Consider the following 27,270-nt stretch of genomic DNA (forward strand, 5'->3'; position numbering starts at 1 on the left):
TTTTTCAGGTTGTCACTGAAGTAATGTTTTTATAAATGTGAGCGTAATATGTCACTGTCACTGGTTAAATTTGGAAGTTGACTTTTCTCTGACGCACTGGTTAAAACAAAAAGAAGCCCATCCAAACAACAACATTGTTTTATGTGATTCTGTTAGTGTAGAAACAAGGTTTGTGATAAATGTTCACAACTGGTCAGAAAAATGTTGTGACTGGACACATGTGATGGGTTCATTGTAGCCCGTCCTGAATGTATGATCAAAAGTCAAATCTATTGTGCAAAGTGATTCATTTCCAGTGTGAAGAAAAAAAGCTCTGGATGGGGAGAGAAGAAAAAACATGGAGGAAGCTATTAGTAGGCGACGCACGAGATTTCAACCTTATGCATGTTCTGGATCTCGTCCACTGGCTCCAAGTCTCTCCACTCAGCCAGCAGTTCGACCCCTGTCCCACTGAGGCAGTTTCTCTGTCCTAGATATGGCTCGGACAAGACAAGACAAGGAGTCCACTGTCTCTCTGGTTTGCCCATTTAGTTCTGTCATTCAAATATTTGCAGCACTAACTTAATGGGTTGAGGGAAACTGGTCACTGTGTATAATGGATGTTTTCACTTAGCAGAACTGATGGATAGCTGTGTTAGAAACTATTAATTGAATAGCAGCATGGCTGTTGTATAGCATCGATTACTAGACAACCAAACCATGGAGGAGCTGAATAAAAGCAGCCTAATTGCTCTCCCTTGCACAAGTGCAGTATATGATGCATCTGGGGAGGGCTGATAGACTGGATATTAGAGCTGAGGAGGTAAAATGATCTCTTGCCTGTTTACAAATGTATTCAGATCCTTTGCTGTTGCTTTAGATTGATGGGAAAATGTCAATTTTATCAATTTACGATATACAGGAAAATACACACACACACACACACACACACACACAAAAAGGAAACATAAAAATGAGTGACTGTGAGAAGAGTCAACTGGCTGCACAGATAAAAACACAGCAAAGAAGGGTCACATAACAGTATCAGTGATATCCAGTGCAAAATATGCACGCAACCTGTGTCGACTAAGATGGAAACACAACAAACCTTTTCCACTGCTTGAAAAAGTCACATTACCACCCTCACCATGCCAGTAAACAGAAAGCCTGCGCTCCCAAACTGCAGCACAAGCAGCCAGACTCACAAACCAGCCGTCAGTGGTAATGTTAATCTAAACCTCAGCAGCAGTCACTCATGTCTGTCTTTTCAGTGGTTTTCAGTTGTATATGATACAAGTTTGAAAAGAAGCAGAGAAACAGAAAGTGTAATTTCATATTTTTATAGTCGAAGAGATGAAATGACATCTCCCAGGGTGGAAATGTTTTTCAAAAACAGCTTCTGCTTCGTGCAGAACACAGAGGAAAAGCAGAACCACCACTAGTGGTACGTTGTCTTGTAACACAGCAAAAACGTATTATTAATAATATTACTTAGAATTAATAACATTATACCAGAGTATAAAGTTATTGATTGTTAAATAAATGATTGTTTAGAACCATAACAAACCTTGTGATTTGTTTTATGATGATGATAAACTTTCGATGATGTTGGTGAATGTTGATAATTTTGCTCTATATAAAAAATATATAAATTATATCATAGTCACCCAGCTCTAAAGTTTATGTACAAATTCATGTGATTTGGTTGAAACAGTGAAAGAATAATTTGTGTTTCTTGCTTCAGCAATTTCAGTTTACTATAGATCAAGGCTGCAGTGACAACTTTACATGTCCACATTCAAATTATCACCTCAGTACAGGGTACTGAGAATACAATGTGTGTCACTTCACTCTGTGGAGGCAAAATGGGAGAAATACTGTATAAATCTTCAAGTACCGATGAAACTCCAAAAACTATTATATACCGACATATTTTAGAGGCATTGAAATTCAAAGTGGCAACATTATAACCTTTAATTTATCTCTATGCGTTAGCAGGAGCTGCAGAGCTCAGATTGACAATGAACAACAATATCTATAGAGCACTACAGGGAGGATTTTACACCAAATAAGACAGCAGCAAATGTCATTATCCCACATCACATTACATCTCCCTCTGTGCAGACCTTTGTGTTGACTTTTATTCTATCAACAAGGAGATTCTGTGTAAAGCCGCGCTCCAGTGATTTGGTGCTGCCCTTCGATAAGGTTGCGGAGACATCAAGAGATAAAATGGTCAAAATCAAAGCAGCACAGGCCAAGATATCAATCTCTAAAGATCCTCTATGAGGCAACACAATAACATCTTTGGTTAGACCTGTCCACGTCTTTCAAACTGTCTGCCCTTAGTCTTTAATGCAAACCTGGATGACATCAGTGTGACATCATCAGGGTTATTTTTTTTTTTACACTTCCTCGAGCAACCCCCGAGCCACATAAGACATTACACTGTTTCCACAGGCTGAGCTCAGTAGTAGCCATGATAAGTAAACTGCTCTTTGTGTCCTGCCCTTTAATGAATAATAGCTCAATGTAAAGTGACAAAAACATCAAAAAACATCAACATAACTCAGCTCGTAGTTCTGAGACACTAACCTAAGAGTTGAGACACTAAAACAACACCACCTACATTAAATCATCTGTATTTATATATGAGTAAATGAAATCCTACACCCCTACCATCCTATGCATAGCTTAAATTAGCATCTATGTGATGTGTGTAGATTCATGGGAGCTTGTCTGCTGTCTGGGCCTCCTCCTGCAGAGTGTACTCTTCTGTCTTAGTGGACTAGGGAAGCACAAACAGCATTCAGTTTACAGCATTTTGATTCCCTTTCTGTGTCTCCTCCTGGGGGGGCCTAACGTCTCTGCTCCGCCCTCCTCGATGCTGGCTGCTGATCCTCTGATCCACCTCTGTCCACCAGGATTCACCGGACAACTTTTATAAAGCACCACCCCTGTCCAAAACGCCCTCCCTGTCCTCTCTGATAAAAGAAACAATCTGCTGCAACGGGCCACAGACTGAGCACAAACACACACACACACAAACACACACACACACCCTCCTGTATATACTGTACATGACATCATCGAGAAACAATTTAGCAGAACAGAAACATCCCTTTCTTTCCCTTTTTCCATCCTCCTCTTCTTTATCTTCCTCTTCACCCTGTCTTTTTCTCTCCTTTCTCTTCTTTTCGCTCACTCACTCTCAATAGTAATGTTGGACCGCTGTCTAATGTATGCTAAGCTGCTGCTGCCATGGTAACCCTGGTGCAGGATTTCGACCCAGTTCAGGACTGGAGGGGTGGTGTGTGAGGGGGCAGGTGGAGGGGCTGAGCAGCCTTAACTGTAACCCCCCCCCCCCCACCCCGGTTCATCCAAAAAAAAAAAAAAAAAGATAATGTACAACAGGACATATCTGCAAAAACACAGACAGATGTACACAAGTGTTCAGCCACCCACACACACACACACGTCACTAATCCAGCAGTGGGAAAACCCACATCATGCTGCTGTAGCAGTAACGCAGGGGAGAGAAGCCAGTGGCTACCTGGCTGGATGGGCAGAGCTGCGTGTGCAGATGATGTGAGTGGTGACTAACACAAATAGTAAGAAGACGACGTGTCAGAGGAGATCCCCATAATGTGCTGGAGATGGAGGTTTACCTCGTTGGCAGAGAGTGCAACAACTGTAATGTAGAGGAGATTAGTGATATCCCAACAGCACCTGCTAGCTGATGAGAGAGCTTGCCGTGCACGGGGAAACATGCCAAGAGCACCCCCCCCCCAAAAAAACCCCAACAGAGATTAATGAGTGTTTGTTATGTGTGCGTTTACCGCCTGCACGTGTGACAGCGCTGTTTGCCCTGAAACACCCCTAAGAAGCATGCATGTGCCCTTGATACACATACATGTTTTTCTGAATGCACATCCTGAAGGGTGTGAATGTGTGGGTGGGTGTGTGTGTTTGTGTGTGATGACAGTGCACGGGCATGTGGGTGTGGGTGTACTACTGTAGCAATGACGTAACTGGCTGAAAGCTGATACACTTGGCCCCACTGTGAAGGTAGTGGTCACTGGAGCTGGAGTTGAGTGGCTCTGACTGAGGGGTTTCCAGCGGTGATGGTTAGTGATGGCGGTCACCTAGTTGCTATGGGATGAAGGGGTGTGGGTGGGGGTTAAATAGGGGGTGGGGTGGTGACTGTGCAAACTCACCCTATCAGCTCAGCTATAGCTCAGGCACGTCTGCTGATGCCTCCCCCTCCTCCTCCTCTGCATGCGCATACCCTGGTGTCATTTCTCCTTGAGGCATAGAGGAAGCCAAGTAACACCCCTCTTCTATCATCAACACACACTCCAGCACACACACACACACACACACACACACACACACACACACACACACACACACACACACACACTCTACACTGACACTGCTGCAAGCACAAACCACATTCTCAAACTGTCAAACCAGAGCATTGGCTTCACACACAGTGAGTGTAGCGAACACACATGCAAAGAGACCACAAGAAGATGCACTTTCTGTGTGGTGCCACGCACGCACACACACAAACATTCACTCACACACTCTCCATGCCCCCCACTCTAACTATAAACAAACTAGCATGCTTATCAAGCCACTACCTAAGGTGTGGTCCCTCTTCCCACACAGACACACTCTTCCTCCCCTCTTCCCGTCGGGAAACAACCGGGGGCAGTCCGTCTCTGAGGGCGTGTGCCGGGCTTACCTGTCCAAGATGTCATGGCTGGACGTGGATGTGGCTCCCAGCAGTCCTAGTGCTGCACTCCCCACCGCTGCGGCAGCCCCGCTGCCTGCCTCCATGATACTGACTCACTGCAATGAGCAGCCTGCCAGAGAAGCAGAGGCGGGGGGGGGGCGACAGGAGGAGGAGGATGTGGAGAGGTAGATCAAGAGGGAGAAAGAGGAATGAGATAAAAGAAATCACATGTAGAGGAGAAGAAAAGGATGACGAGGGAAAAAAATCATAGAGAGAGAGAGAAAGAGAGAGAGAGAGAGAGAGAGAGGAATGTGGGGAATAATGAGCGAACCAACAAGACTGAGAAAAAGAAGTGTGGTGAAAAAGGAAAATGAGCAGGAAGATTGGCATGGGACCAGGATGAGAGAACAGGGAGGGGAGAGAGAGAGAGAGAAAAATCATTAATTGTGTGTGTAGTCTGTAGATCAAATAAGTCACACTGACAGAGCTTTGCAAGGCAGGGTTTCACTTCGGTGTTAACACATGGAGATGCTGGCACACACGTTCCAGTGTGAATCAACAGTCAAACACCAACACTGGCTGCCCTGCTACCCTGAGCTGGCTGTGCTCTCTGAGGTCTCTATCCTCAACCCAGAAATTCAATGGTCAAATCAATTTTTCCAGCCGATCCACTTCTTATTCAAAACGCCTCATCCACAGCAGCACTGTGTCCAGACATTCACCGACTTCCTTGCAGTTCTCGTTTTCTAAAAGAGGAGCTCAATGCTGCTGATTTTAAGCATATCAACCTCCCTATCAAATTTCTCTATTTTGCTATTCCACACCCAAGGATTTGAACTGTACCAACAGTAAACCTGTCTACTTTGTCTCATTACTAGTGCTTGGCAATAAAGTTTTTTTTTTTGTTTTTTTTCCCACAAGACAAACCTCTGTAACACCAATGAAATCACTTCATCACTTTCTGGAAACAATGCAGTGAGAGAAGATTGTTATCATTATATTATATCACATACTTTAACTCAAGAAAAAGAACAACATGGCAGGAAAAGTGTTTTTTCTATTTCAGAAAATTAGACATTTGAAAGATTGAAAGATTGACATCTATAATCTCCATGGTCAACCTTGACTTCTCCCTCACTCACTCATTCCTCATCCTTTAAAAAGCCAAAAGATCCAAACATAAAGTGAACGTCTGAGGTCTATGAGGCTGTGTTCAGACTGACAGTGTGAGACAAATATGCAGCCTTTTGAATGGAGCAGGTTCACTGACCCAGTGGGGGCTCTGACACAGAGCTTTGGCAAAAAAAAAAAAAAAAAAAAAGGGGGTGAACCTGCCTTATCATTTGCTGCAGTGCAACCTGACGTCATCTAGCAAAACGCTGTGCTGGCCGATCGAACATGTACGAGTTCTCATTCCTGGTGGATGACTCTGAAGAGTTGTTTGGCACCTGCCACTCAGACTGGACTTCCTGGATTGTTTGACATTGTCTCAGCAGCAGCTGCAGCGACACACCCTCACCAAGCAGCCCCCCTGCATTGTTTCAACACAGGGCTGTGTGGAGTCTGAATGCCTTCTAGTATGACCCTATTTACTGAGGATACATCGATGATATCATCACTTTACACCACCATCTCTCTCAACAGTAGACTGACTATAGTAAACCTTCATTATTTACTGTTTCTGCTCTTTTACATCATCATTCTCAGGAATCTAACTATGAGTATTTTTTTATATGAGTTTATCAATCAAGCAGTGAAGTAAAACACTGTTGATGTTCATCAATGTCTCCTGTGGTGCATTAGGGCTGAAGCTAATGGTTCTTTTCATTACTGATTAATCAGCTGATTATTTACTTGATTGTTTGGTTAATTAGTCTCTAAAATGTCACAAATTGGTAAATAAATAAATAAAAAGCACAATAACAATTTTCTGAAGTCCAGAGTAATGATTTTCAAGTTCCTCAAGTTCCTGATTAATATTTAGTTTAACACAGTTTTCCCACATAAAAAGTAACAAAAAATTTAAAAAACTGGGACTGAAAGCTCCTCTACTCTTCCTCATTGAGAAATCTGGATCAGGCCTTTACCCCCCCACCAGCATGTTTCAAGATGGTTAGTGGAGGAAACATGAGAGAGACTCAGCTACATGTTTGAGCCTCAGTCAGACCCAGACTCAGATGAGGAGTCTGGCCAGCGACTAGCAGACATATAACAGTTAGCGTAGTTAGCATCTTTTATTTGTTTATGTTGTTTGTTAGCTTGTAACTGGCAGTGGCTGACACAGTGTTTGTGGTTGTGCTAATGCTAACTCTGGCTCTCTGTACTGACAAGGTTTCAGGTGTATTTAGCCCCGCCCCCTGACCCCACAAGTTAACAGGATTGGTTCCTTAGGTTCTATGAAGTAGGAATCCCTGGCTGTCTGAATCTGTTAAAAATTTGATTTCCATCAGAGGGGGTCTATAAATTGCCTGCTTTGTCCGACCTATCTTCCAAAACCTAAAGATATTCAGTTTACCATCACAGAAGACGTGAAATCAAAATTGTTGCCTTGACATTTTTATGTCAATCAACTATACAATTAATAAACTAATAGTTTTAGCCCCAAATGTTTACCCACTCTGATGGGCAGTTAATACAAGGACAGCTTCTAACTATAAAACTACTTAACGTGTCCTCTCAGGTTCTCGTCTGTCATTATTTTCTGTATGCACAGTACTGTTCACGCAGCACACACTGGCATCTGCTGTTCAAAACTCACATTTACTGTGATTAAGGTTACTTTGGGCCTAACAACACTGCTCATCTCCTACCCACTCAATCATCACTGTGCCCATAATCACAGCAGAGAACACCCTCTCGGGTATTATAGCTATAATACGACCCACCACATGACAACCTCCCAATGAAATCCAAATGTCACGTTGTGAGCAAACGAGAATTGATGAAGGGGACGCAGCAGGAATGACCCAATAAAAGAGGGAGAGGAGAGAAAAGTCCATATAGCCCGTTTTCTGTGGCAGTCAATGGCTATGCGCTGTAATCCCACGAGGATGACGCCAAGAGGAGAGAGATGGAGGGAAGCTGGGAGGGGGAGGGTGTTCAGGAGGGGAAAGTGTGGGAGGAGAGGATCCTCACAGGCCACAGTGAAGCAGCTGGTTTTGGCTCTGAGGCAGACTTAGTGGGTCTACGTAATCCCCAGGGCTCTCTGTGGTGAGCAATTTAGTCAAGAAAGCATCTCACACACAGTCACATACATGCAGTGGATAATGATACACGTGCATGTATAAGGGCTTTAATAACAGATACAGCACATATTCAGATCCTCTGGAATGTAATGTTACATCTACATCTGAAATCTTTTCATTCAAAGTGATTCAGGGATCCTCCTTCCAAAAATAACAAGGCAACAGTATGAATCATGAGTGATTAAGCTTCGCTCTGGACCAATCAGAAACTAATGCGTCACCTTCTTTTGACCTGAGATTGTCTGCGGCATAAGAACATCCAGAGTCTGGACGGAAAGATTATCAACTTCTGCAGCTCCATACGAGCTCGGCACAGGAGCCGATCAATTTAAACCAACGCGATATTGACCGAGACAGCGGCAGCACGTGGAGACGTGAACTGCAGGGAACAAGTGAGCGGTGTGACAAGAGCACGGGGGCGGGGAGGGCCGTGGACACAGGCTACATGTTGAAATTCATCTCATGTCCTGGGCTACTGTAAAGTCCTGCTCTTAAATCACACACACACACACACACACACACACACACACACACACACACACACACACACACACACACACACACACATAGAGGAAGGACATGAGCTCAACCCATCTGACACTAAGTGTGTTTTTTGCGTTTCAGCGCCTGCAAGCATATGCTGCGGGCATGAAAATACACATCTCATTGGTTATTGTGTGCAGGGCTGAAGTGTGTGCATTAGTTAAAGGAGGAAGTGAGTTTGTGTATGCCAGGCAGGCAGGCAGGGCAAAGCAGGCTGAGCTTCCCTCAAATACCTGATGCAGCATAAAGCCCACGAAATGGCCGACCTTGAGAGAAGACAGACCTTCAGCTCAGAGGAGATTAAAAATCAACAGTTAATAGTCTCTGCACAGTAAAAACCCTCCGTTCTCATCAGGGCGGCAGCATCACCACACACACACACACACACACACAAACCACAACTGTGGAGTACCACAGGTTTGAGTCAGGAAGTATGAAGAGATAATTAAAGCTTGAAAAAAACAAAAAAAACTTGTTTCTAATTTGATATGATGACGTGTCTGCTGGCTGTTTCCCCATCTGTCCTGTAAGATTCATGTCAGTGGGCTTCAGTGGAAATGTTGCCAGTGTTTACTATCCACAACAGATAACCAGCCCAACGTCAACATGTCCACTGAGAAAAACTAAAGAGCACACACACACACACACACACACACACACAGACACACACAGACACACACTGATCAAACTGTTGGTTTTAATAGTAAAATGAGTGCAATAATAAAATAAATACCACCAGCATATTAACATGTTAGCGTCCATATTACAAATGTTCTACGGGTTGTAGTGGACTTGGATGATCAGCTTGTCTGTGTTGAACAAAGATTTAAAAACTGCTAAATGAAGGCAAATGGGATTTTAAACTGCAAACATACAGACACAAACCAGGAGCCACACATCCCATCCTGATACACACATGTTCCATTATCACCACCTCGCAGTTTATAAATCACTCCTCAATCTCAGCAGGAAAGTTATCCTTTCCATCTCATGAATAATTTCCAGCCAGTTGTCCACTGTAGGCGGAGCAGCCTGTAACATTTACGAGTAATTGCTTTTTTTGCTGCGGTGAATATTTTTAAATGCCACTTGTTTTTTTGGGGTTGTGTTGATTGTCTAAATGAAAACTGTGACAAAAAATATTTGTTGTAGCCTTTGAAAACAAAAACTGTGATGTAATGTACTGCATTTTTTCTCAGCTGCTAAAAGTTAAATGATGAAGTGAAAGATGATGATTGGACAAATGAACTAACTTTTTTAATGTAAAGACCTGCATGGATCTGAGGAGTCCCCTGCAGTAAAACAGTTTCTAGTCTCTTGCACTAATAAGCAGCATCTATATTTCATAGAGCTGGTTTGTTCAAACATTCTCCATTTCTGTGCTAATACCAAAACTTGACTTTTTTTCAGTACCAATTTCATTAAATCTTTTTAACAAAAAAAAAAATAAATAAATACATATATATATATATATATATATATATATATATATATATATATATATATATATATATATATATATATATATCTTTTAAACAGCCAATCACCAGCATCATTAGTCCAAGCATGCTGCATACTGATTGGCTCACTGACGCTGCTGACAGTTACTTATCAAATGAAAAGGCATCTTTCGATCCTCAATAGTATCAAGTGATACCCAGTGCAAGTATTTCACTGATGTTATTTCTGATGATAATCAACATAGCCCACTGTTGGGAAAATCATCTACAAGGGCACCAAAAAATTCAACAGGAAGCAGAAACAAATCACAAAAACATGCAGGCAGCACAGTGACACTTATAAAAAGGTAAGTCAATGTTAATGTAATTCTATCAGCAGTGATGTGTGGCTGGAACTTAACAAAGACAAAGTAACAGACAATGAGGGAGCAGCAGTGAGTGTGTGAACCTTACAAACTGGTCCCTTTTTCCTGTAGACAAGATACAACACCTGTCACCATGGTAACTGTACACATCAAAGATGGTGACACTCAGGTCCCAGAATCTTTAGCGGACATCAAAATAAAGAATAAAAAAAAAGAAAAAAGAAATCAGAGTAAAACTAAATGAGTGTGTATTCCTCTTCACGTCTTTCTGTCACCTCGTGTTGACATCAGTACGACTCATCTCCCAGCAGATTCAGGCTCATGCTGAACTCCCTCAGCGACAGAGCAGCTCTGAACTACTGCAGTCACCCATGTGAACGCACACAGGTTCATCTGCATGAAATCAATACCAGGAAGGCAAAGTTCACTTCATGACCTGTTCCAGTTTAAGACACTGCAGCTGTGATTACTGTCTCCAGTCAGCTTTGGTTTAATTCCCTGATAAGTGAAGGAAAAGCTCTTTGAGATGGAGACATGTCACTAGACCCAACAGCAGCTGGTCTGTGATGACCGTTAATGACCTTCCTCATCTCCCACCATCATCACCATCAGTCTCAATGAGTGTTTATTGGTACAGACCAAATTATCACGATTAGTGATCATATGTACAATTTAATAATTGATCAGTGTCTCATTTAACTCAATCGACAGAGCAGGGTCCCAAGTGATGTGTTTTAGGGCTGCAACTAACATTTATTTTTAGTATTGATTAACCTATTATTATTATTGACATAACCAATTATTTTCTCCATTTATCAGTTATCATTTTGTATATTATCCTTAAATAGTAAAGGTGCCTGTTATAAGATGATGTATTCAAATTTCTGTATTCAACCAAAAGAAAAATAATCTGTTTGCAATCAGAAATGAGAAAGAAAAGCGACAAATCATCATAGTGACTGTTTGTAATTTTTGTTTGAAAAGGGGCAGAAATGATTAATCAATTATCATAAGCAGTTGCCAGTTAATTTTCTGTCAGTTGACTGATCGATTAATCAGCTCTGCTGTGTTTAATGTCATATTTTAACCATCACTGTTGCCCGTTTGGGGACTTGCCTGCTGCAGAACTTAAAGTCCATTCGGATTAACTTGTTATTTCATTCTAAAAGCAAAACAATCAACCATCCAATAAGTTGATGTGTTGCCTGAACTGTACAGCGATTAACAATTTGTACAACCAGCTTATCAAACACAAAGCAGTGTGTCTACTGCATTCATACAGCTGTGGCAGCCAGCCAGGCCACCAGTCCTCTGTGCTTCACGCTGAACTTATTATCACTACACAACAACACTCATTCAGTTCCTCCTGTTTTCAGCTTCATTTGCTGCAGTGAGCTAACGTGTGCAAAGCTACTGATAAACACTTCCTGCGTGATTCACAATACATGAGGTTAATGTGACGGCATTGACAGACCGGCGCAGCGAGGTCAGCTGACATCAGCAGATGACAAGCTGGAGACCATCCTGCAGAGCGAGCCATGAGGACTCACTCGTCTGCTGCCTCAACTGTGCAGCTATTAGCAATTTGTACAACTGGCCTATCAAATACAAAGTGATGTCGTTATTACTACAGTATTACATGAGAACTCAGCGCTCGTGGGTCCAACCACGACCATCTTTGGACTTGGCCTTCATTGTGATCTAAAGAGCAGTTTAGTGACTGTGTCTTGTATGATGGTCACAGACATAAACACCTGACACCCACCTCTGTGGTAGTTCCTGCTGCAGTACCTGCGTCTCCAGGGCCAGATCTTACCCCCACACCAGCCAACATCAGCCCCACTGCCACAGCTGTAGTCATCGTTCTACAGATTTAGATATATTTAATACACTGGAGACCACATACAGTGATCACATGTGTCCAGGTTGAATTGATGAATGATTATTACAAAATATTTTTTCCTCTTTTTCTTTATTTCTCATCATCTAACTGGCGTTTACAGATTTATTACATGAATATAAAATCATGGATCCGACAGTTTCGCTGTTTGCTGATATAAAGGTAAAATAACAAACTGTGCTGCGTCTGAGTGGTCAGGGTGAAAACATTACACTCACTCACATAACACACTGTACCTGCAGCTGTCAGAGAGCGTGGACAATTATTACACTCAGAACACGAGCAGAGCAGGAGCGGGAGGTAAAAGAACTCACTGAGCCATGGCGGTGAAGATAACGCATGGCAACCGAGTGCGCACAGCAAGCGCACGTATACACGCTTGCACACAGTGAGGTTATGTTGTTAGAGCAGGCAGGGACGGCTGTTAACCTTGCACAAATAAGTGAGACCAGAGTCTGAGTATGTGACAGTAGGAGGCTGCAACTGTTTGTTTTTACTCATGTATTGTCATGTGTGAAAACACCAAACTGAACACTGTCAACAGACTGTTTGATCACTGTGGGTAAATTATGTAAACAGCATGTTTCTGTCCCAAGCTTTTTGATCCATATCAGCTGTTTCCACTGTTCTCTTTGATACAGGTGGTTAAAACGAAGCTGTGTCTGAAACTCAGGACAACACCAAGGACTTGTGTCACATCTTCTCTACAACAATAAACTTTAAGTGAGACAAGCGACAGTATCTTGCCTCAGTACTCAAGACTAATGGTGCATTCACAGACAAAGCAGCTGGCAGCACCTGGCCTCTCATGAGTCTGTAGTTGTGGGGATGTGCTGCCACACACACCAAGCTTTCCCAGCTTTTTGAATCTGTCTCAAACCCACATGTGACTGAGCAGTCATACAGAGTCCAAAAACAGGGACAGCTGCTATCTATTACGAGTGAGACCTGGCTTTATAGCGATGCTCCCCCGGCTGAGCTCAACAAACACTGGGACAGGTTGGATATGCTAATATCCTCTGACGCAGTGTGAGTGACAGCCAGGTGAGAGCCAATCATGATCGACGTGATTCCAGCAGAAACAGGCACTGAGTTGTTTATGACTCCGCAATACTACGCAAAGCAACTTCAGACAAGGTGGTGCAAAAGTTGCAGTCTCTGGATTCCCAGTTCTCTACGGCACATCTTTCATGAGTTACTGGGACGTGAAAAAGTCGGCACACAGCATGCAAATTACATGCTCAACACAAACCACCCCACACATATTGCCCTGTTGTAACACCACTGACCCCATCACCTCAAACGGGCAGTCTTTTGACCACGGCCTCTCCCTGCTCTGAAAGCACCGACCACTCAAATGTATTGATATGCAAATTAGCCAGTGGCGTCACCGAGGCACTTCTGCGACAGTAGTTAGAGCGCCCAGCAACACCATTCAACTTCCCTCAGAGTTTGTAACTCTGTTCTCAAAGAGTGCATGAATGTCAGCAGTGCTTCTGATCTGAACAGCACAGCGGCAGGTTGTAAAGCTTGTTCTGCTGCCACATCAAGAGGACATTAAAAATCACAGCGGAGCTTCTCCACCTGAGAGGACGTCAACCTGACAGACTCCATCTGTGGCAGGAGGCTTCTTCTTCATGGCTCCTTCTCTGTCCATCACATTCAAAGTGTCACCTGATTAAAACTCACCACACAGCAGCTCCTCTTTAAATAGCAGCATGTTACCAACGAAACAAACACTTTCTTATTCTCCTTGTTTTCATATCACATCTGACAGGGTGAAATTATTATTATTATTTTTTATTTTTTCAATCTCAGATAAAAAAAACTGAAACACCTGCAACTTCATGCATCTAAAAAAGTCCCATCATCACAACACTGACTGTGCGTTTCCTGCTTTTCTTAGGACTGCTTGACCTAAGTTTAGAGCAGACGATCAGGAAGTGAGTGCAGGTTGGTCTGAGTGAGTGTTTCGAACTTTGCAGTGAAGAAAGACTCCATCAGTGGATGATGATGGATAAAATAGGATTAAACTGACTGGAATTATTATTGTAAGTAGATTGAGACACTTTCATCAGCGTTTAATCCTCAGCAGTATATTTCCTGAGTATTTAATAATGAAGTTGCTAACAGGAAGGAGTTCTTTCTGGTCCCATTCATTTTCACTATACACACTTTTAGTGAGTCACAGCTGAAGCTCTTTTACTTAGTCCAGAATAAAATTCTCCTGGTTGAATCATCAGTGTAAATGGTGAACAACTGTGTTATCTACTGTATCTGGTTCTTTGATAAAATGGTCTGTGGACTTAAAACGTTGACTCCCAGTGTGCATTTCCACAAGAAACATCCAGTGACCGATCTTAAAATGTTGTGTAGTGAGCCTTTAATTTCAGGTAAAGGTTTGAAATCACACAGTGAAGAAAACTGGATCTGCAATCTGCATCTGAAATCTATTTGAGAATTTATTTCCTTTTGGATTCTGGGACAATCTGGGATGAATTACACAACTACCTTCTGTTCACAAGTTCAACAACTAAGCTTTTTGAATTTGCTGCTGCTCTGATTCGCCATCTGACTTCTCCACAGCAACAGAGGCAGAGGCTCATGGGTATTGTAGTAGTTAGAGGTGTCTGCCATGCAAGAACGACTGACAAAACCTGTTTGTTGGAATAATCAAAAGCGATGTCCAGAACACAAACATATGGGATTGTTTTGTTATCAAGCAGAGTCTGATGTTTTTATGTTTGACAACATTGATGAATGTTGAACTGAAAGAAGAATTTGAGATGGAAAAACACTTGAGGAAGCAGCAGATCCTCACACTTCACACATCACTGTTTTTATAGCTTATTACAGGGAATAAAAGGAGTAAAAATAAGTTTAACTTTATTGATATTTATGTTTTAGTTCATTATGATACCATTCATCTGAAGGCTGCATTCTTCACATTATCTCAGGTTGTTTTAAATATCTAAAGTTATTTCAACATTTTCAAATAAAAATGTCCTCCTTCAATTTTATCCACACTTTTCTCTCTCCCAGTCAGAGAAAACCAGCTTTCATTGTAATAACATGAGGAAATTCTCGCTGTATCAGTGTACTGTACCTCTCATAATCTACATACTTGTAGGAGTCATGTTCATAAGTTGTCTTAAGTTTTGGATTGAATTATTCTGAGATCCCTGCACTCTCCTTTTCTCTGCGATGCCTCTGTCAGACCTTGACATTTTCACTGACACTCAGCATTTTTGTTCCTAATTGTGTCAAATTTCATCCTCTGAAGCCTTGAATTCTTCTTCTACTAACAGAGACAACGTACAGGCTGCAGTATGTCGAGGAAAAGTCTCTGCTCACTACTTTGTCAGGGCCCTGTCTACCTTTTAAAAAGGTAGAACAGCAAAGAGCTAATGAATGACAGGATCTTCTCCACGCAGCATCAAAAGCAGCAGCAGAGCAGGTACTGACGCAGGGTGACCGCTGATTAGAGAAGGACTGTGGTGAAAGGTCCCTCAGCACAACTCAAAGGTGACAGATTCAGTCCTCGAGAAAATCCTCTGCTCTGTCCTTGAAGCTCCACTTAGACAGTGACTGTAACAGCAACATCAAGAAACAACAGACATGTATGGCAGCAGGTAAAATACTGATGAGGACAAGAAAACTGTCTTACACTGAAACATGTTGACCAGCTCCATTCACAGTCACTGATCATTAGCGATGTACATGTGATATGAAATTATAAATTGCCGCACTCCTCATGGGAAGGTGCTGAACATCAGCTTTGATTTTTGTATGTTGCTCATGGTGACTCTCCCTCAGGCTGAGATTCAGGAGGTTGTCCATGATGATGTTATCACCGTGTGAGTAATGAGCAACACGTGTGTGGTGGTGACTGCCTGACAAATGCACAGCCTGGCTGTGCCTTCACAGAGAGAAGCAATGTGAAGATAAAAATGCAATAATTAATAATAATTAATTTGTAGTTAACTACACAAAAAATGGTTAAAAAGCAATTTAACTTCTTGAATCACTATGTACATTTGGATGTAGCTGAACTACCAGCAAGCTACAGGAAAATGTAGTTAAACTACTACTTTAATTACATGTAGTTCACTACTCCACAGCACTGCTGCATCATTTTTCCAAGTCGACTCTGAGCTGTCTCATGTTTTACCTGTAAAACACATAAATAACTGTGTTCACCTCCTGATTGGCCCAGAGCTCTGTCAGCTGACGTGTCAGTCACACTGGGTGGCAGCAGCAGGAGGCTGAACCTGAGTCTCAGTCACAAATAGTTCAGCTGACTTCACTGTTATTCAGGAGTGTCAGAGGACACAGCGGAGTCTCACAGCTCTGTCTCATCACACTTCTCAGTTTCTACAACTACAGCTTTGTAGTTCGACTCTGCTGAGGATCATACACCACCGTGCTCTTATGCCGCGTTGCATTACAGTGATGCAGCTTTAAAAAATGTGCAGTGATTCAACTGATAAAATCAGATTTAACTGAACTGATGATCTGAATCATCTACGTATAGGAAACCTCAGCTGATCATCTTTCATATCAGGATGTCCCGCCCATTACCAGTCATCGTTTCTTTCTCAACGGTCTGACGAATTAATTCAGTTCAGATGTTGATGTTCTTCTTAAATTAGCTGCAAATATCAAGTAAAAGAAATGACTTAAAAACTAAGCCGAAAGTTGAAAGCTTGACAACAGTTTGGGAACGTCAGCACTTGACTCCCAACTAAGTTTCCAGGTTTATTTGACCTCAGATTTGAAGCGCAGACAGGATCCATGGCTGAAAGCTGATCCGTCATTATACGTGGACCTTCTACTATTCATCGCTTTGCTCTTACCAAACTTCCACACCACAAACAACAAAGCAGACAGTTTGTGTGAGGTCGTGTTGACTTTAATGAGCTATGACCTCGTGCAGATGTTCAGAAATGCTTCGCCTTGAAGCTGCTGTGAAAACAGTGGCCTTCCTCTGTGCAGTGCCGCACTCGTGTGTGTTTGGTGAGAGAGCCCTGTTAGTCAGAGAAGCCTGTTTAATGCACTGGCATGTGGTTGGGTCTCAGGAGATGAGGCAGAGGATTTGATGAACTAGACTACATTTGGGTTAGCATCAGGAAAGCTAATCTCACAGGCAGCGGAACATGTGAGGCCGCCAGCAGAAGACCACTGGGCGCTGGTGTAAAGGACAGAGGCTGAATTCATTTGGCTTTGACTGTTGTAACATTTTGCATTATTGAATAGGAAAGAGATACAGTTACGCAGCAAAAGGCCCATGTGGAATATACTGTATTTGTCCAAACAGAGACACATATTCACACTCATCACTGTGGCATACGTTATCTACTGTGAAGTGTATGATGGATGATAGAAATACCGACAGGAAACACCAGGGGTAGGGCTGAACGATATTTTTTAAAAAATCATGTTGCCATTATTATGGTAGATAATTTGATATGAGTATGATTTCCGTGGAAATTGTCATTTTAACTTTTTTTTCCATTGACAAAAACATGAAAATGATGATGTTGTGATTTTTGTTGGGGTCTGTACCAAACAAGTCTGTTCCCTTACTTCTGGAGAGTATGATTTATGGACCAGGGGCGTCTCTGAAACATCACAATACTTCATTTATGGGATGTTGTGACTGAAAAATAAATAAATAAATAAAATAAATAAATTGCATTCATATTGCATTCTGCACATTATATTTCAATTAACTGTAACTGCAGTCTTAATTGAGGGTATTTATATCAACCTGAAAATAATGATATAACATCTGCTAGGTTGTCATAAACAAGTCTAAATCTATTTTTGTTACCTGACTCCAGACCTTCAGTGAGGTCAAATGACATCTTTAAGGCTGCGTTTTGTCTCCAATGTGCCTGACCTCAGCCGAGTGAAAGTTAGGTTACTGTCAGACGTACACTTTGACCTAATCACAGCCGGGGTGAGTTCATTAAAATATCATTTTGTGTGCTCCCTCTGTCCACACCAAAAAAAATGCATGGGAGCCTGACTTCTTCAAGCTGTAAATAATTATCTTGGCCTGAGTGAGTACAAGACTCTGGCAGGAGAGACAGCCAAAGGAGAATTAAGATATGAGTCACTTGGCCTTTGAGAAAATGCATCCAAGTGAAGAGAATCTAATGCATTAAACAGGAAAAGTATGGACAAGAGATGGAGCTGATTTAGAAACCGGGGACTAAAACTTGTCTTGATAATTAGCAGGCACAAATCTGATAAGGTACCCACTCACAACAGCAGGCCGCGGGGCAAACACGATTAGTGAATTAAAAGAGAAGATAACACAATTGAAGGTGAGACGTGAAATTACCAAGTTGAAAAATGAGCTGGTTGGAGAGGCAGAAATGACATTTACATAGACTCTGATGATGCAGCAATAACCACAGTCAGGTAATAGTTTCAATTTTCATGTAAACATCTTCATCTAATCACAATAAACACAACTCAATTACCAGGACTGGGTTAGTTGTCAGCCCTTTAAAAATTACTGCTGCCACGTCCGCTCCTCTCTGTTTCACTTCCTCTCATGGACACAGTCGCACAATCAAGCTGAAAAGAAAAGGAGCAGCTTGGCAAGAGGCAGTGGAAAAATACAACATGGTTTGGAGGCAACAGAAAAAAGAACCTCTGGCGTATTAAAACTAAAAGTAACAGGACTTAAATGAGATCAATCTGTGCATCTATCAACACAGAAAACAAAGGTGAGCAAAGACCTTCACTTCAAGAGTTAAACTACAGTCACCTGGCGGGATGTAAGGTTACTGCAACCTCTGGACCTGAGCCACTTCTCTGACCTCAGTATCCACAGGTTTGTGTGTGTGTGTGTGTGTGTGTGGTGACAATTGAAAGGTTTGTGACAGTCATCATTTAGATGCACTAATGTCTGTCACATGAAACCAAAGAGCAACACTTCAGGTAAGATACGCTGACAGTACGTGTTTATCAGCTGACTAAGTGCAATAACCACCCGAGGGTCCTGTTTACTGTAAACAGCTGAGAGCAGTGTCATCTTGTAGTAGGACACACAACTTCTTGATGTGTGGGAAAATAAAATCTAAATCACCTGTGAGTGGTTTAGGCTCGAGCTGAACGTTCCTCGACAGTAAAATGGAGAAATTCAGTTCAGTTTTATTGTAGCTCTACAGGAATGTGCAGATCCAGACTGCTGCAGTACCTCCGATGGTGCCTGTCACTGAAACAGGCAGACTGTCCATCAGCAGAGCTAAGAGGATTTCCTCCTTGCTGTTCCACTTTTGGGCCATTCTGGTCAATCCTCTTGAGAGATTTTTTAAAATGTAAATGCATTTTCCACACAAACACATGCAGAGTCGAGTCATCTAACATGTGGTCCCTGAGCCGACGTGTCCCCAGACCCTGCTCGACCATCAGGTGTCCAGTCAAATAAGCTTAATGGGAAACAACACTTACATAAGTGACATCATGTGGACCCTCAGGCTACATCCACACTGCTACCTTTAGGTTTTTGCTACATTTACGCCTGGTGTGTACACTTGTTTTTGAGTTTTCAAGCCCCTAAAACTGAGACCTTTGGAAACGATGACGCTCCCTGGGTCTTATCCCCCTCGACTAAACAGTGGTTCATGCAACATGGGTAACTAATTACAAGCTTTCCTGACCTTGTTGTCTTTGCTGTCCAGTTATATTCTGCAATCCACACGACAGCTATCTTTGTTGTGCCTCATTCATAGTATTGTCTGCAGAGTATGCTAACTGCATGTGAATGGTCATGTGATATGTGTTTTCTGGTGTGGTGGTACGGACGCAGATTATTTTGACACAGAGCTAAAATGGTCGTCTGGATGGAGACTGTTTTCATTTTGAAATGTATCAGTGTGGACGTAGCCTTACTGGGGTATAGGCGAGGAAGTTAAAGCTAAATCTAAACAGTCAACACAGCACAGAGAAAATCATCTGTCAAATCTGTGAAAATGTAGAATGTTGAATATATAGAAAAACAAAAGCAGCTCTGTGAAGCTGTCACCCACAAAGCAATGTCTACATTTTATATCTCACTGTTAACAAGTCACTCAGTTCTTTACAATGCCTCTTTATGGTTGTCAGCCTAATCAAGTGGAATAGCAAAAATACCACAGCTGTTCTGCAGTTTTAATTATTGAGGCAGACTTATCATCCAACATCCACTCCACTGGAAACTGGAAACTATTGTTTTAATGCGATATCGACTTGGAAGCAGTTGGATGTTCAAATCACTCAGAAACAAGACAGATAAGAGTGAGAGAAGAGCCCTAACAGGGGCCTCATATTTGCTCTTTAATGGCCTCTGCAGTGCATCTGAGGTGTGTCACCAACACTGGGAAGAGAGAAGAGGCACGAGAGGGCGGGCTGCTACCCTGCCCCCAGCACGCCGTGCTGACTCACCCTGACAAACACCAATAAATAAGTGATTTATCACAGATCCATCGAGCTAAATCTCCCGGAAGTCTGTGGTGAAAACGCCGATGGGTTCAGCTGAAACTAATCCTCTGACCAAGTGTGGTGTCTCCCCTGTCAATTATCTTTGATGGCGTTTGCAACAACAGAAAGACATGGCCAGCACAAACCCACGGCTCACTGACTGGATGCTTCCCTGCATGTCTCATCTTCATTACCTTCCCTCCTGCTCTGATTAATGGGGCTAGGACGGCTCGACGGTGCTACTCTCCATCAGTAACAGTGAATCACTGACCGGGCCTTCACATCAGAGACGATAAAATCCATAGTGTGCCAGGTACATTCTTTACTCTATTAGTCACAGACAGTTCATTTGTATAGATTTACCTATGACATGAACAATAACCATCATAGAAAGCAGCTCAGTCAATCAATGACAGGCTGCATTGGAAATGACTCATATCCAGATGAGATTTAAAGGAGAAATGTAGAGTATTTTAGTTTAAAACATTCAAAAATAACTTATCAAAACAATGTGAAGAAATATGTTTTCACCAAGCAGTAACCTAGAGGGCTGAAAAATCAAGCCAGCAGTGAAGTGCTAAAAACTGCAGTTCCTCTAATGACCACTGGAGTCTGGCTCCAACAGTGAGTCAGTCCCCATAGACTCTCATGTTAAAATGTCCAACTTTACTGTAGAAACAAACATGTTTACAGCCTGGTACAAAAACGGTTTTAGTTTCTAGAGCTCATGTCCTCCTTCATGACAACTGAATGGGAGTGAATTTTTCTATGACTCACTCTCTGTTTATATTTTATTAAGGCTTAAACTTTTGCATAATTGAGGGCGTGGCCTCTTTGAGTGACAGGTGAGTATGCCTGTCACAATCCAGCATGCACTGAAGTTTCAGCTCCAAACACGCCCCACCTTTTTGCCTATTTTTGGATGGCGACAGTGGAGCAGCTCACTCTGAGCTTCAAGACAGCTCTTCAGAGGGCTGTGGGTGACGTCATGGAGGCTGCGTCCATCTTTATTTAAACTCTATGGTTTTCATGTTATGTCAAAGACGTCTCACCTATATATTGTGTTGCATAGATGTCTGCCGAGGTTAACATGCTAACCAGCTAGCCTCAACCTACCCCGCCTTGTAATACCACTTTGTACCTCAGGAGGGGACAGTGAGTCACTGTGGCGTTCAGCCTGCCCTCAGTCCAGCATGAGAGGATGGAGAAGTATTAACTGTTGTAGGTTATAAACTGTTGCCTGTCCTCTACTTCCTGCCACCACCACATCTTCCCCATCTCTCTGACTGGGCAGACTGGGTGTGAAATCATCATCATCAGTTTAACAGTGACCAATGAAAACAACTTGCCAGTTACACAAGGTAAACCTATGTGAACGACGTAGACCCCCGACCCATGCAGGTTTGACAACATGTCGACAACTGTCCTCTGCTGAGGGGAGACATATTCAAGGTGAGAGGGACAGTAAATACTTCATGGATTTTTTTGACAGGGTTTCGTGCCAGCATCCTGATGGCGGGGGGGGGGGGGGGCTATTCTTACACATAGCCACTTTAAGACATGTTAGCCTCATGTTGTACTGTATATATGAGTCTATGTTTGCCACACCACTCTACTCCAGAGGGCGAAGAACACAACATAACAAATACCCATAACACAACGCAACACACAAACGACTGGTGTGGATGAACACATTAGACACGCCCCGTAAAGGTCAGGCCGTCTTTGAGGTCAAAGTTGAACTGGGCATATAAAACTTTGGCAGGTGGTGCATGCTGCTCTCACTTGCACAGCAGTTAAGGCCTCTTCTGTATAACACCACTGAGGCTTCATCCTTAGTTGAGGACTGTTTAACCAAAACCTTTTCTCCACAGCAGTGGAGTTTTTAATAAACCTGCTGGTTTATACATTTCCTTTGAGATGCTGGGAACACTTAGCAAGTTAAAGTGATGGTAAAATAAAGAAAGAAGGTCATCTGCTGCCATAAAACTGAGTTCAAAGGAGAGTCAGTATTTGCTTTCAGCGCACTGTGTGTGTTGATTGTGTGAGACAGATGTGAGATGTTTCTGTCTATAACAAGTCAGACATGAGAGGTTCTACGAGGGGGGGTTATTAGGAAGAGTATGTTAACCTATCTAACCACAGCAACTTGTGTTTTTCGAGACAGATCGGCTCACACGAGGAGAAGGAGCTGAAAAGATGTTTCTAATCAACAGCAGCAGTGGTTTTAATCTCATTAGTAAAACCTGGCAGAGGGAATTAAACAGTGGATACCAGGGATAAAAGAAGGAAATGAAACCACCCAAGTTGAAAACTGTATCCTCTCTCCAGCGTTATCAGGCAGCAGACCAAGCCGTTTTCCACGTTTGTGAGTTTTCTGTTTTCTCAACCGAATTGTTTTTCAGATGGTATCTTTAAAATGGACAAGGCTTGAAAACACAGTGACTGGTAATAACAAATGGTTTCGTGCTGTTGTTTCCAAAATGATTGCTGTGTGGGGGCACCTGTCACAATCTGTGCATAAGTAAAACTTGTCTTCGATAAACGCTCTGTCTGACAGGCCTGAAGGATGAGCTCCATTAACAGTCCTCTATGTTTTTCTAGATGAATAATTTATCCAAGTGCTGAGCCTGGCCACCAAAAGCTCCGACCTTGTGAAATAGAAAAAAAAAAAAAATATTGAGATCTTCCTTTTCAGACACAAACATCGATGTGAGAAGCTGAGATTGAAAAGCAACATGAAGATCTCCTCTCATTCAGAGGACCAGAACACTAGAGTGTGAGACTGCAGGAGTTGTGACTTCCTGTTCTAGACAAGCAGCGATTTCACATGAGAGACCGGTGTGAAATATGCTGGCAGAGAGACAGACTGTAAAATTAGCCTAATTAAATCAAAGAGAGGCAGGATTTAACGAGTAGAAACAGGCATTACAGTGCCCTGCTGAAGTCAGAGTGCACATATCTGAGTGGTCTCTCCACAAACGGTTGTCTATTTACACATCCAGCAGTCACGGAGCAACATTATCAGTCATCTGGAGTCCTGTTTACGTCCACCTTTGGTCTCCTCAAACTCCTGCAGGACATTTATGGCTCTTCAGCTGCTAAATGCTTCACTAAGTTCACCAGCTCGTTGATAACTACGTCTGTCTGCAGTTCGGTGCTGGTCAGAGAACAAGGGGTGGAACGATTTAGAAACCGACACCCAAACCTGTGATGCAAACATCCACAATCGATCACACCTGTGGTCAAAGTTAGCCTTATTTAATTAGCTCAACACCTCTTGAACCTGTGGATTTGAAGAGCGGCCACACCCCTGTAGGAAACTGTAGAGTAACAGTAGTCCTGTCATACATTGTTAAAAATATTGAGTATAGCAGCTTTCAGCCATAGAGCAATTGTCTTATTGTTCAGCTTTTCCAAGCACTTTAGATGTAAAGGTCTACTCCAGCTATTCAGTGTGTCACTTCCACTGAACTGGAGAATTCACTAGAGACAGATTAGAAAAGACCGCTCAGATCAAAGCAGCAGAGACCAAGATAGTGCCTTTAATCAGATCCTCCCTGCCTCTGAAATATCCACTTTCGAAAGGCTGAACCCAAATGTCTGGACTTCACTGCACATCGCAGACCAGATCCACAATTCATCAAGTCCGCCAGGGGCCTCTTTTCTCCAGGCGTCCACAGACTCGGGCTGGGGCCGCAGACTTCAGACTTCGCTAGGAAATTTACCCATAATCCATAGCGATATGGACTTGACAATGTAAATGCATCAGACTAATAAAATAAATCAATGAATATATGTTTTAACTCATTTTCTAGCCTGTTGTTTGATGCTGGTTATAGACAGTGGGCATTAGCAGATTGAGGGACTTCTTTTCTAATAAATAGTCATTTGAACAAATGATTGAGAAATATGGTATCCTCAGGGAGAGCCTCTTTCATTATTTGCATTTAAAGGCATTATATGTCTCACAGCACAATGTTAACTGACAGGTGAACCCTGAAAAAACATGTCTGTCAGTCTATACTATGAGGCGTTTTGTGTAACTTTACAGGAGCTCAGGGCCACAGGGGAGAGGAGGGAGCTCTCTAGCCACACAAGACATGTGTTCGCAGGTGAGTCGTATCTTATTGTGACAAATAAAGCTGGAACTTCCTGTGTCAGATTGGTGGAGTGCCCCTTTAAATTACCTTTCAGCATTTAGTGATCATAGGAGTATTACTTAGTGACACATCTTATTACTGGTGCTTATGGTGATGTAAGATGGTGGTGGCTCATATACTTAATCAATGCACACATGCTAACACACTCCGGATAAACCACCTTAAATACAGAGGCACCCTGCAGTGTTGTTCTGAAGGTTCCCGACTGCGGCTCTGCTCATATACCGACCAAAGCAGCGTGACATTGAATGTACTGACAGGCAATGACCCTAATTCCTTCTGTGGTGCATATTCATGAGGTAATTTGGAGCTTTAGAGGAATTAGGCCATGACCAGGCAGTCTGCTCAGCATCCATGAGTGACACTAGCACCTTTTGTTGTTCCCTTATAGCTGCAACTGAAGACAAGCGCCACATTCTGCATCATGGTAAATGCAAAGAAACGTTACTGTAGCTAAGATTAGACGTCTAATTATTCTCTCAAGTGATTTCTTAGCTCTTATGCATCTGATACCTGAACCGTAGTCCCAGATTAACCATCAGGCTAGGAGCCCATATAGATGTCCGCATGTCGATCCCACCCCACCCCAGGGGAGTCAGCCAGGCGGCAGTCAGCCGTCCCAGGACAAACTCAAGACAAAAATCGATGTGTGACGCAGCTTTTACAAGTCTTTCTCAACGCTGTGTTTTTATCTGCCTCCTTATGCTCGTCATCTGACGCCTTCTCCAAAGTCTCCTGTCTTCAGCCTCTGGAGACGGGATGTCAGGAGAGTGACCTTGTTAATGCAATTCACCTTCGTAAGATGAATACAAAGTCTGTCTGCCAAGGGACGGTGTTGGGTATCAGAGCCGGGCGCTTCACACTTTATAGATGACTTAACAGCTCTGTGGTCCAGAGTCAGAGTGAAACATGAGCTGGGTTTTTTGTGTGTCATTAAGTCATTAAAATCCCCTGAAGCAAATTTATTTTACTAACACTGAAACCATGATATCAATTTTAAAAAGACAGCAGTGTGAGAGGGTTGGTAGTACAGCTGATCCCTCTGAGAATCAACACCACAGTCTGCTGCTCTGTGCAGCCACTTTCATGTCATTGGGCTCTATTAGTAACATTGGGGGGGGCTCACTCCAGCTGTATGTCCGTATTCTTCCTCACACAGCAGATAGTTCAGAGTTAATCTGTGATCTAAAAAAATATTGAAGAGTTCAATGTGCATTTCACAACAAACCCGTACAAAAGCCGCGATGAAGCATTTGTTAGTGTCGACTAAAGCCTTTGACAGAAGACAGAGAATTACCCCCCAACAATACAATACCTTTGATCACCCTGTCATTTTGATTGTCATTACTGACTGACATGTCTCTCAGATGTCAGGGTTTTCTCTGGGTTTCTGGAGAAATGATGATTTTGGACCATTAACATCTCCATGGTTACCAAAAACACTGCTTGTTTTTTTTTTTTCTTAGCAAGACAAAGAGGGAAACAGACATGCTCACTGGGGAAGTAACCGCTGTGTCCTGAAGTCACATTTTCACATTTACATGAGTGATCACCAGGGTCTAAAATTAACAACCACCAAGCACCAAATGCCAGTAGATTTTCTGCTTGCCCTGTAAATCTCAGAGGACTCTCCACCACACTGACGGGTCATGTGATAAAACACTATCTTGAAAGAGTCTACCACATTTTGATTTGCAGGCGCTCTGCTTCTGCCCATTGTCTGAGTCTGACAATCTCTGTCTAAGCCCATCTAACCAACCAGAGCCAATCAGAGGCAGAGTAGGGGTGGTAACTACCATGCTGCTAGCTGCGGTCAGGCTAATTAAAAGTGATGTGGCGACATTTACGAGGAGTAATCCAACCTTTAAAACAAAAACCCCACCAGGGAAGAGTACGACCAAGCCCCTGTTTAAAAAAAAAAAAAAAAAAAAAAAAAAAAAAGTTCTCCCTCCCGAGGTAAAGGAGAAGGATCCCACCAACGCTGCGATGCTGTGGCAGCAGGACTCCATCAGAGGCTGGAGACCAGACACTTCATGGGCTGTATGAAGAGGAGGGTGACTGCTACCATGAGGAGTCTGAGGAGGAGCTGCTTAAAATGATACTGAAGCACAGTGTCAACAACATTACTGTAACATTTGCTCTCAGCCCTGGACTCAAACCATTTTCTGATTCCGCCTAAAATGTATATTTAAATCATGAAATTAATAACAAACATGCAACGACGTCAACGGCAGCTTGAACTAACGATTACCTGTCCACTTTGGTGGGGGGGCAGCCCTAGTCCCTTCAAAAAGAATACCTAATACAATGAACAGAGGCCTTAAATATAAGATGATTCTCACTTTTTCAAACCTAATTTCCAGGAAAAATAAAAAATCATATAGTTTAGCTAATGCTTT

General features: G+C 42.6%; 1 protein-coding gene across 6 annotated transcripts in view; it reads right to left on the reverse strand.

Annotated features, from left to right (window-relative positions):
- arhgap32b (Rho GTPase activating protein 32b) overlaps positions 1–27,270 on the reverse strand; it is a 113,348-nt gene that overhangs the window by 75,596 nt on the left and 10,482 nt on the right. For 5 of the 6 annotated variants that reach the window (XM_071460608.1, XM_071460606.1, XM_071460607.1 and 2 more), the window contains exon 2: positions 4,730–5,059. In XM_071460608.1, coding sequence (XP_071316709.1) covers positions 4,730–4,824 — 95 coding nt within the window. In that variant the 5' untranslated portion in view covers positions 4,825–5,059. The remainder of the gene's footprint in view (positions 1–4,729; positions 5,060–27,270) is intronic. The other variant, XM_071460605.1, reaches the window with a different exon arrangement.

The sequence above is a fragment of the Trachinotus anak genome, unplaced genomic scaffold (assembly GCF_046630095.1).
Source record: "Trachinotus anak isolate AG129_WGS33_773 ecotype Australia unplaced genomic scaffold, CSIRO_AGI_Tana_v1 ptg000024l, whole genome shotgun sequence".
NCBI lineage: Eukaryota > Metazoa > Chordata > Actinopteri > Carangiformes > Carangidae > Trachinotus > Trachinotus anak.